Source organism: Pteropus alecto, unplaced genomic scaffold (assembly GCF_000325575.1).
Source record: "Pteropus alecto unplaced genomic scaffold, ASM32557v1 scaffold793, whole genome shotgun sequence".
NCBI lineage: Eukaryota > Metazoa > Chordata > Mammalia > Chiroptera > Pteropodidae > Pteropus > Pteropus alecto.
In genome coordinates, this window is record NW_006433390.1 from 27,298 (window position 1) to 38,245 (window position 10,948).

At 51.8% G+C, this 10,948-nt stretch overlaps 1 protein-coding gene across 1 annotated transcript in view; it reads left to right on the plus strand.

The window, feature by feature from the left end:
* The window catches only part of DTX4 (deltex E3 ubiquitin ligase 4), a 27,736-nt gene extending 16,796 nt beyond the window's left edge, over positions 1 to 10,940 (plus strand). Inside the window, exons 5-9 of the mRNA XM_006908319.3 lie at positions 859 to 920; positions 1,811 to 1,963; positions 4,321 to 4,482; positions 8,312 to 8,401; positions 9,662 to 10,940. Coding sequence (XP_006908381.1) covers positions 859 to 920; positions 1,811 to 1,963; positions 4,321 to 4,482; positions 8,312 to 8,401; positions 9,662 to 9,892 — 698 coding nt within the window. The 3' untranslated portion in view covers positions 9,893 to 10,940. The remainder of the gene's footprint in view (positions 1 to 858; positions 921 to 1,810; positions 1,964 to 4,320; positions 4,483 to 8,311; positions 8,402 to 9,661) is intronic.
* The last annotated feature ends 8 nt before the right edge of the window (positions 10,941 to 10,948 follow it).

The following is a 10,948-nucleotide window of genomic DNA, read 5'->3' on the forward strand; positions in this document are numbered from 1 at the left end:
AATGGCACATATTGTACCCTTCAGCCAGCAATGTGCTAAAGAGCTGTACGTCCCTTAGCTCATTTAATTGTCAACGCAACCCTTGGACGAGACGCCATTGCTCGTCCCCATTTCATCGGTGAAAAACAGAAGCTTCGAGAAGTTGAGAGGGACGCCCAAGGAGGCACAGACCCTTTTTCCCTTCAATGCCTCCTTCCAGCCTGTGTCTTCGCCACCCCTCTGCCTCCGGGCTGAGCTGCCTCTTAGGGATCCAGTCCCAGAAGAACTTCCAGAATCATCGCACCCGTCAGGGTGCTTCCCAGAGCATCAGGCTCTCCCTGCTGCATGACACGCCGTCAACGGCCAGAGAAGGCTGTCCTGAAGCTGTGGTGATCACTTTCCGGTTTCCCAGGAAAGTGACATCCCTTTGACGCCACATGATAGATCGAGACAGTACTTTAGCACACTGTCAGATAAATGCGATAAGCCTAACGGGTGTACAGAGAGGGCTTTCATTTCTTTTATCTTATCTCATCGTTTGGGCAGGTCCAGACTCTTCGATGATATGGAAGAGAAACGCACTCAATCTTTCTCAGTTAAAAAGTGGGTTTGTTGCAGATAGGCAGGGAGATGGGAGGGAAGTCACCGCAGGAGGTAAAGGCAGGTGCGGGAACACCCCCCACCCCCTCAGACCACCTCTCTTCCTCTCCTGTCTGCTGATTCCCTTTCAAATGTTTCCGTCCAATTGCAAAATAAGTTCCTTCCCTTTCCTGCTTTAAGCCCGGCCGACGACTCTCTTCTCCGTCATGCCCGGCGTGGCAAGGCTGTTTGATCCCTCGTCTCGGTCTCGGTGGCCCACTGATCACCCTGTCCCCACAGGTAAAACCCCAGAAGAGGTGCTGAAGAAGTATCTGCAGAAAGTCCGGCACCCACCAGACGAGGTGAGTGCAGGGGAGCAGGGCAGGGCTCCCCTTCCTCACCAGCCACGAGCATTTCCTCTGCCAGAGTTTTCCAAGTCCTGACAGGTCCGGAGCCTGTCAGAGCGGACGCCCGCCCGGGCTCCAGGGTTGGTGGTCTCTGAGTGACAGCTGAACCTCTCTCTCTTCCCCATTCAGCACAGAGCTGGTCGATCCTAAACGACCTCAACATGACACTCTGAATTTAAGAAAAAAACGGTATAATAAGACACGGGGCCTGACTTCAAAATGGGCTTGCTATAGCTCAGTGGTTCACAACCAGAGGCGATCTTGCATGACTCTAGGGGGAGAGGGGTTGCTGCTGGCATCTAGTGGGTAGAAGCCAGGGCTGCTGCTAAACACACTTCAGGGCCTGGGACAGCCCCCAGCAGCCAAGGATTACCCCGCTCCAAATGACAGTGCCACAGTGAAGAAATCCTGTTGTAGATTTATTTAAATAGCAGCCCCTTTAGTACCCTAGAATTATCATTTCTTTACAGAAGTTCAGCTTAAATAAAGTTTGTCAATGGGTCTATCAGGAAGCATTCATTTCCTTCATTAGTGACCGAAGGACACCAAGGAAGGACGACACATCGTCACAGCCCTCGAGAAGATTGTAATTTTGTTGGCCAGCCTGAATTAACATGTACTGACGCCAGGAATTATTTCAGGAATCTTTCTGTTGTGTAAAGCAAGACAAAACCTCTGTTTAGATACCAGTGGTCCATGTACCTTGGTCTGTGGGCTTTCCAGGAGAGGGGCGGTGACAGCTCACCTGACCTTTGATCACGCGGGAACCAGCGTTGGGATGCTGGAGCCTGCCGGGCTGGGTGAGGGCTGAGGGCCTCTCTGCTCTGTCCCCTGCCGCCCCCCAGGACTGCACCATCTGTATGGAGCGCCTCACAGCCTCCTCGGGCTACAAGAATCCACAGCCGACGGTCAAGCCTGACCTGGTGGGCAAGCTGTCCAGATGCGGCCACATCTTCCACATCTACTGCCTGGTCGCCATGTACAACAACGGCAACAAGGTGGGTGCCGGCCGTGGCCACCTTCTGCGCTGGTCCCTGGGGGAGCGGGAGTGTGAAGGCCCCGTCGGGGTTGCGCCCAGGAGATCCGGGGGGTCTTGAAGGCACGCCAGGAGTGATGCTCGTGGCTGTTCTCAGCAGGTCCCATCCTCCACAAAATTGTAATGTGGCAAAATGTGTCTTTACCTTTCCTTTCTGCTGTGCTTACCCAGTACCCACTCTCTCCTCCCCCACTCCCAGTCTCTACACTGGGCATGGTGGTCTAAGTGGTGTACACTTCTGTCCCTGAAGGTTCTGGGGTGGAGGGGGGGTGGTCCATTGTCATGGCCTGTTGCTGGGAGAAGGGGGCCCCGCCATCCGTGAGGGAGAAGCAAGTTCTCGTCACGGCACTGGGCCCACGGTGAGCATCCGTTCCTACCGACATAGATTTGCTAGTCACCCTTCCTTCTCCGGGGCTAGTGATTTTCAGTTATCATTTCTTTTCTTTGGACATTTTCAAAACACCCTGATTACCCCTTCAAAAGCATTAGAGATTTTGCCAAGGTCTATACCTGGTCGCCCCTTACGATCCCGCTGTTGGATTTGGGGAAGGCCGTGATGCTCGCCTTGTCCCTTACAGACGGTGAAGTCGTATCCTCCCACGAGAGCTGGTTTCCAGGGATCTGGGAGTGACCTCGACGATAACTCTCTCTTTACAATGGCCCAGCTTTTTCTAAGTCCTTGACTTTTCTCATCTTCTTTCCTGTGCGTGAAATAATCTTCTCTCTTCATCTCCATGAATTCGAACCCTACTCATTTCTCCAGGCCCAGCATGGATTGCATCAGAGTTTGAGATTTGCCTGACACCCTGCAACCTCTTACTCATAAAAAAAAAAAAAAAAAGTGTGGCTTTGGAGACTGCTCTGTACTTCTCTAAAAAAAAAGGTCTGACTTTGGAGGCTGCTCTGCTCTGTATTTCTCTTGCTGTGGGTGGGGAGTGGAAGCAAGAGGGGCAGCTGACCTGACATTGAACCCTGGCTTAGTAGCCGAATGACCTTGGGCAAGATTTTCAACTCTCTGAGACTTCATTTTTCCACCTGGAAAATGGAGATAAAACAATACCTGCTTTATTGGATTTTTTTTTTTTTTACTGTTATGATTCAAATTGATATCTCCTTTGTATTAATTATGGCTACAGTTATTTTCTTTTACCTTTATATAGCCCTATGATTCAATTTCCCAAAGTGCCGAGGATCTTTCTCAGTGTCTCAGAAAGTGCACGTTCGATCATTGATGGACAGTGCGTATCTGGACCCCGAGCTCACGTTCCTGACTCTGAACTAAATGGTTACATTGGGACTTGGCATGTTAAGAGGTTGTTTTGGGTTTAAAAGAGGTTCTTAGTACATTCATTCCCTTTTGATGACTAAGCAAGAATAATCTAGTACTTCTTTGCATTTATTTCCATGGTTCTTTAAAAATGTTTCTTAAGATTATCCTTTATTATCATTGGCATTCATACTTTGAAGCATGTAGTTTTTTTTTGTTTGTGTTGTTTTTTGTTATTTTATTTTAATTTAATTTTATTTTTTATTTTAATTTAATTTTAATTTTATTTACACAGAAGAGGAAAGAAAAGGGCCTAGAGAGGAAAAGAGTGATTCACCCAAAGACATGAAGCAGGTTCAGGGCAGAGCGGAGAGGGGGACCCTGGCTTCTTGACCCCAAGCCTTGGATTCCCGTCCTTTGATCACGTGGAGTAACCTCTGTTGCCCTGAATACCGGCTATGCCTTGAAATGAGTAGAGCTTGAATTGAAACATCCCTAAATAGCTCCGCAGAGAATCCCTGCCTTCCCAAGGAGATGCAGGTGGCCTGGACAGCTCTGGTCCCAGCTGTGCGACAGCATTTTTCACACACGTTGCTCCCTGCGCACTCAGGCCTCCCCTCTTCTCACTCCCTTTCTTCTTGGGAGCCTGGGAATAGGATTTACTGTCCAGGCTCTCCTGCCCCCTCCCCCCGCTTCCAGGCAACACCTCACCAGGCCCTCTGTGAGACCGTGAGCCCTTACATCAGTACATCCAGAGTACCCCGCCCCCCACACACCCCCAAACAGAGCCCTGAGGTGCTGTGCAAAGCCTGGTCTCCTTCTCTTACCTGCCCCTTAGCGTGGAGTATGGGGCTGTTTGTGGAACGTATCTCCTGCCACTTTGGAGAGAGCAGAAACGGCCTAGTAGCCAGGCAAGGGGGCGCCGAAGGTCTGTTACTCCTTTGGGTACACTGTGTCCCCCTGGCCCTTCATCTCTGGTCCTTTTGGGGGTTGGGGGCAGGTCATTACCAAAACCGTTCTCCCATCTCGTTGTTCTGGCCTCGTCTCCTCAGGATGGGAGTTTGCAGTGTCCAACCTGTAAGACCATTTATGGGGTGAAGACAGGCACCCAGCCTCCGGGGAAGATGGAGTACCACCTCATCCCCCACTCCTTGCCCGGCCACCCAGACTGCAAAACCATCCGGATCATCTACAGCATCCCCCCTGGCGTTCAGGTGAGCCCACCCTCTGCCATTGGCTGTCATTGTCTCGGGTTTAAATGTTTGCAGGTAAATGTTTCTTTTAGTCCACTTAAGATTCTGTAACCAAACACCACAGATCGGTGGCTTTTAAACAACAGAGGTTTATTTCTGGAGGCTGGGAAGCCCCAGACCGAGGTGCTGGCAGGATCCGTGTCCGGGGAGAGCCCTCCTCCTAGCTCATAGATGGCCATCTTCTTGCTGTGTCCTCAAGTGGTGGACGTGGAGAGGGAGCTCTGTAGATGTCCTTTTTAAGGGCACTAACCCCATTCATCAGGGCTCCACCCTCAAATCTAATCATCTGCCAAAGGCCCCAGCTTCTACTTCCATCATATTGGGTAGTAGGTTTCAACATGTTAATTTTGGGGGACACAAACTTTTGGTCTATAACATTTTACCCCTAGTCCCCCCAAATTCATGCCCTTTTTCTGTGCAAAATGCATTCATCCCATCGCAACAGTCCCAGAAGTCTTAACTCTCGATCCGGCATCCACTTGAAAGCCTAAGTCCAAAGCCTCGTGTAAATATCACCCAAATCAGACACGGGTGACCCTCCAGGTACAACTCATCCCGAAGCAAATTCCCATCCAGCTGCGAACCCGTGAAACCAAACACGTTACGTGGGGGCCTCGCCGGGCGCTGAATCTGCCCACACCTTCAGCCGGGCCTCCCCAGCCTCTGAACTGTGAGAAATGAACTTCGATTGACAAAAGCCACCCAGTCTGCAGTGTTTTGTTAACCACAGCCCGAGCCGACTAAGACGAGGACGTCCTGCCCTGAAAAAGCCTCCTTCTCATTCTCGTCCCCCATCGACTGGGTCTTACCAGGTCCCCCACTCCCCACCATCATCCCTACTTTCTTCTGTCTCCTTCCAGGCCCCTGTGCCCAAGCAGCAAAGGCTGCGCCCACCCCTCCCGTGTTTACACAGAGCGTGACATCTTAAGCCACACCGTTCTGTAGTTCTTTGCGTGTCGTTGCAGAGAGCTTCCTCATGCTTTCTTAGCTCTGCGGAATAACCCGTCGTGTCGAGGTACTGTCATTCATGGTCAGCCGTCTCTGCGGGACGGCCATATGGATTGTCCCCAGTTTTTTACGGCAGCAAGTAATGCTGTAGTGAGTGCCCATGGACGCGTGCAGGTATATCTGTAGAACAATCTTCTAGAGGTGGCATTTTCTTGTCAAATGGTCTTTACATTTGTAATTTGATAGACATTCCTTGCCTTCGATTTTTTTGGGCCTTTCTTTCTTCTCCGGATTCTTTGAAAATGGCAGTCCTAAGGAACAAATCGAACAGTTTTCCCGACGGTATATGCGAATGTGTCCCTTCTTTCACACACTGACGCTTTTTCGAAATGTCCTCGTGTGTTTACTGGATTAATGTCTTTCGTAAATATTTATTAGTTCGCCCTCCCTCTGCCTCCCTCCTTCTTCCATCGTGTCTCTTATTTAACAAACTCTGAATGTGGATTATGGGCCGGCCTGGTTCTAGATGCTGGAGGGAAAATAGGGAGCATAGGGGCACAGTCCTTCCCTGGAAGTCCTCATTCTCGTGGGAGGAAGACGTCAATGCCGTCAACAGAGAACTCAACGAGGTGCTTCCAAACAGCGGCCAGCGGAAGAAATGAAACAGGGAGATGAACTGAATAAAAACACAGTTCTTCTTCAAGGGACCGACCCACCAGTCAGGGAGAAAGAACGATACATCACCAAGCTACTGAGCGGAAAAGGATGTGTCCCCCCGATAAACGTCGTGGGCGGCAGTGTGGACGAGGGCGACACAAGACGTTCGAAGTCTGAGGGGCCGGCTTTCCATTCCTGGCTGACCCTCACAGGCTGGGGACTCTGGGCAGCCATTGACCTTCCTGACTTCATTTCCTTATCCGTGCAGCCAGGCACCTACTATGCAGGGGTTTTTGTGAGGGCGAGAGAGAATATGTGGGGGTGGGCGTGTCGGGGTACCGGGCACAGTACTCCAGTGCTCAATACCTGGTCGCCATCATTATCGGAGCACCCCACTTGTCAGGGCAGGGAAGACGGCCTGTGTCTGTGTGACTAGGGGGTGGGAGGAGACTTTCTGGGACAGGGTAGTCGCCAGTAGAGCCTTGAACGGCGTGGAGAAATGGAGAAGAGCGTTTTTAGCAAGGGGAGACAGCAGAGTTGCAAAGGAGAGAGAGGTGGGGGTGTCGAAGGGCCATGGGGGAGTGCTTCCTTTGGGGCCTCCCCGGTCAAGGTCACAATATCATTGCCCTTTCTCAGGCCAGTGGAAGCTCGGGCTTCCGTGAGGCATCGAGACCGTGGAGCTCGGCCCTCACTGCAGAGCACAGTTCCCTGGGGGAGAACCTCGGAGCTGGGCTGAGGCAGAGTCGTGACTGCTCGGAGTAGCCATGTGCCAGGCGCTCGCAGCCTTGCTGGGTCAGCGCCAGGCAGGCGTCTGTGCTGGCTGCACGACAGACCAGTCGCAGGCAAGAGAGGAGCAGGCAGAGCCGTGGGCAGAACGAGCCCTTCAGCCAGGCAGCCAGGCTGGGACGCAGGATGCTGCAGATGTGGCCTGATGTCGCGGGAGGCCGGTCCCGCCGCTCCAGAAAGAAGACACTGTTGCCTCGCTCAGCTCACGGGGTTCTTCCCCTTCTCCTGACCCCACGGCACTTTTCATGCTGTTCACTTTGCAAAATCCTAGGTGATCTTGAACCCTTAAAACATTTTTAAACAATTAAAATCACAGAATTTAAAAAACATTTTGCCACCATTATTCTTAATAAGTGACTTTGAAAAATATCTCCGTTTCCTTGCAGTTTTATCATTCATTCATCCATGCCTTTGCTCATTCATTTATTCAGCCAGGACCTATGTGCCGGTCGCCTGTGTGAGCACTGGTGCCAGGACAAGCATGGACTTATCAGTATTATGGTTTCATCCAGAAGGAGTTTGAAAATCGGGCTCTGCAGACTCTGAGGGAATCGGGGATGCTTGGAAACTGTAGACAGACATTCGTGTGCAGGCTAAAAACCCCTCGCTTTTCACGAATATCTCAAAGGGGCCTGTGGGCCATTCTGGACCCTGACGAGGAAGCCTGATTTGTGGCTAAATGCTGCTTCAGGTTCGTCCCCGCCCCGTGGCCTGAGACTGCTTAATAGGAAGGGATGATGACAGTGGAAATGTTGTTAGAGGATTTTTAGTCGTGAACCCATATCGGAAAACAAGAAAGCCAACAAGAACCCATGAGGACAAAGGAGAAAATGCACAAGAACCCTTCGGATAATTCTGACTGCCCGCTCTTGGCTCAGGGCTCAGAGGCACTCACGTCAGTTGTGTGGCGTAAAAAGCCCAGAATGTGCCGGGAGAAACCTTAAGTTTTGGCAAAGCCAGTAAGGCTACGGAAGTCATTTACCCTCTGGGGACCAGCAGTTTTCCTCTTTTGTAAAACAAAACAGAATGGAGGATGAGGGTGATGAGGAATATTTGCTAAACCCTTAGTTTGCCGCAGGCTTCATGCTCACTTAACGTTCATAACAGCTTCTCCAATGAGAATGCCACATCCGCCCCATTTCAGGGGTGGGAGCCCACGCCCCCGAGAGGAGACTCCGGTTATGACAGGCTGAGAGGTGCCAACTCCGGGTTCGAGCCCCTTTCTGAGGACTCCAAAGGGCTTATGGTTAAACTGCTCCGACTGTTTCTTGGGTCTGCTCTCTGTCTAGACCCTACGGCCGTTATTATTGTCATCATCATTTGAGTTGGTCACAGCCTGCATCCCCTCATCAGAAATATTTCGATAAATGCCCATCGCTTGCTTTCTTTCTGCTTTCAGGGGCCAGAACACCCGAATCCTGGGAAGAGTTTCAGCGCCCGTGGTTTCCCACGACACTGCTACCTTCCAGACAGCGAGAAAGGGAGAAAAGTAAGAGCGGATGTCAGGTTATTTACTTCTGTGCTGGGGCCCCTAGTTTTGCTCCCTGTGTTGCACAGGCTGAGGAGAACTGGGTCCCTCTTAACTCCAGATGCACGTGGTAACAAGGTCACGGTTGAGTCATCCGGAGGTAAGAGTGGGTATGATTAGAATTGTTGTTGTAGGTCGGTGGGGATGGGGCTTCGGCTTTTTCCTCTCCCAGATATTACTGGCAATAATTCATCTATTTTAGGATCTTTCCTTTCGGGTTTTCGCTGCTTTACTGAGATCAACACCTGTGGCAACATCTAGAAGCTTGATGCAGGACCTTTGAACCTAGTTCATTTTAACAAGGTCCCAGGTGATCTGACGGCACATTAAAGCTTGAGAAGCTCTGTTCTGGGACAGGAAATGGTGGCTCGTAATTTTAATGTCTGCTGCTCGTAGTCCTGCTACTATTAGGATGTCCCGCCTTCAACCCATACCACATTGACAAATGTTCGGTTTGGAATCCAACGCATTTTTATCAGATGCCTTCTTCACTCTGACCAGGGCATTAAGTATTTATTTGTCTTGCTCAACGAGACAAATTTTAGCTGAATTCGAACATTCTGCAAGCCCTAACACCGCTCCGGGCCTGACGTGTAAAATAGAAACAATAATAGCACCTGCCAGACCTGCTTCCAAGTGTGGTTGTGAGAAGCAGATGAGAAAATTAATAGGAAGTAGCCGTGAAAGAGGTCAAAGCGTTTCAACCGTGACATTGGAGAAATATGCCATAACGTTAGCAGTGGGTGAATTAATACCACATTCAGGTGGGGATGGAGGCGGAGGGCACAGCTTCAGAAGGTCCCAGATTGGACATGCCTTGAACTCCTAGATCCTGTCTTTTAACATGCAGCTGTGATGTCGGTAGCTGACGTGTCGAATCGTGTGTGCCTGGCGCTACTGGTTAAGTCTTTTTCCTGTAGCAGCAGCTCAAGTGCTCAGAACCTTTAGAGGCAGATCGTACTGTTGCCGTTTTATAAATAAGGAGACTAAAGCTCAGAGAGGTGATAGAACTTGTCCCAGGTCATACAGTTCGTTGGTGACAGAGCCACGGCTTCCCTGCCGGTCCCTGACTCCACGTCCACATTTTCCGTGCACAGTGCCGCTTAGGGCATAGGGACGCAGGAAGGGGTGGGGCCCTTGGGAGGACGGTCTGCCATCCAAGGGACAGTCTTTGCCCAACATCGAACGTCTGACTTGAATCTCCTGCCTCTTCTCTCATAGGTTCTGAAGCTGCTGCTGGTGGCCTGGGACCGCCGCCTCATTTTCGCCATCGGGACCTCCAGCACCACGGGCGAGTCGGACACCGTCATCTGGAATGAGGTGCACCACAAGACAGAGTTTGGCTCCAACCTCACTGGCCATGGCTACCCAGATGCCAATTACCTGGATAACGTGCTGGCTGAACTGGCCGCCCAAGGCATTTCTGACAGCACTGCCCAGGAGAAGGACTGAGCTGGGAGGGCTTTGTGGGGAGGGGCTGTGGGGGCTGCGGGACAGGAAGTGGGGAGAGTCAAGGTGGACGTTGGTGTCCTGCCCTCTCAACTCCCTCATCTCCCCTCCTGTCCTGTCTCCATTCCCTTCTCCTTCCAGCCACAGTGGGGGAGCCCTGTGGAGTACGGGGACACCATTCATAAACCATCCACCACAAAGGGGACATGGGACGGGGCCCATCCCTGGTCCGTTCCCATGGAGTTTTCGGTGCTGGGTAGGCAAGAACACTGCCCCTCACGCCCCCCGAAGTGGGCATGGCGAGCACACTGAGGTGTGGACAACGCCTGGGCACGCCATACCCTGGCCTTGTGAAGCCCGAGGTGCGTTGCCTCGGCTGGCTTCTTGCTGCTTCTGCTCTGCTTTGAGGGTGGAGTTTCTGCTTTTCTCTCCTCCACGGGAGGCGAGGAGCTCTCACTGTGCAAGGTTGGGGGGCAAAGGGGTGAACCGCTACACGGCTGTGACATCAGAAACCGGTGCCTCGGTGTACAGCGAGGCACCGCTTCTTGCCAAGCGCATCAGAGAGGCCAAGAGTTCTGGGAGCACGCTCGGCTCTCAGATAGTCCTTGGCTTCTCCGGGCCCTCCCCGCTCCCCACACTTTTGACCAGTCCAAAGAGACGTCTGGTTCTCTCGTGCGGATGGATGGGCTCTGGGACTCCTCTCTGGGTGGCATCCCATGAGGTCATTTCCAGCCACCCCCTGATCAGACCAGAGCCTGCATCCCACTTAGCATCTGAGCTGCCCTCAGAGAGAGGAGCCCACAGCCTTCTTCCCAACTCATCCCGACCAGCTCAAAGATTCCCTGAGTCTCATCAAGTCACTGTGAGTGGAGCCTGTGCTGGGCTCTGTGCCATCTGTGTGTGTGCATATCTGTGTGTGTGTGTGTGTGTGTGCGTGTGCATGTGCGCGTGTGCACGTGCACACCTCTGGGCCAGGTTGGAGGAGGCTCCCATCACGTTCTCACACTCTGTTTTGCAAGATGTCAAACCCCAGTTCTGATGGGGATCAGATAGCCGGGG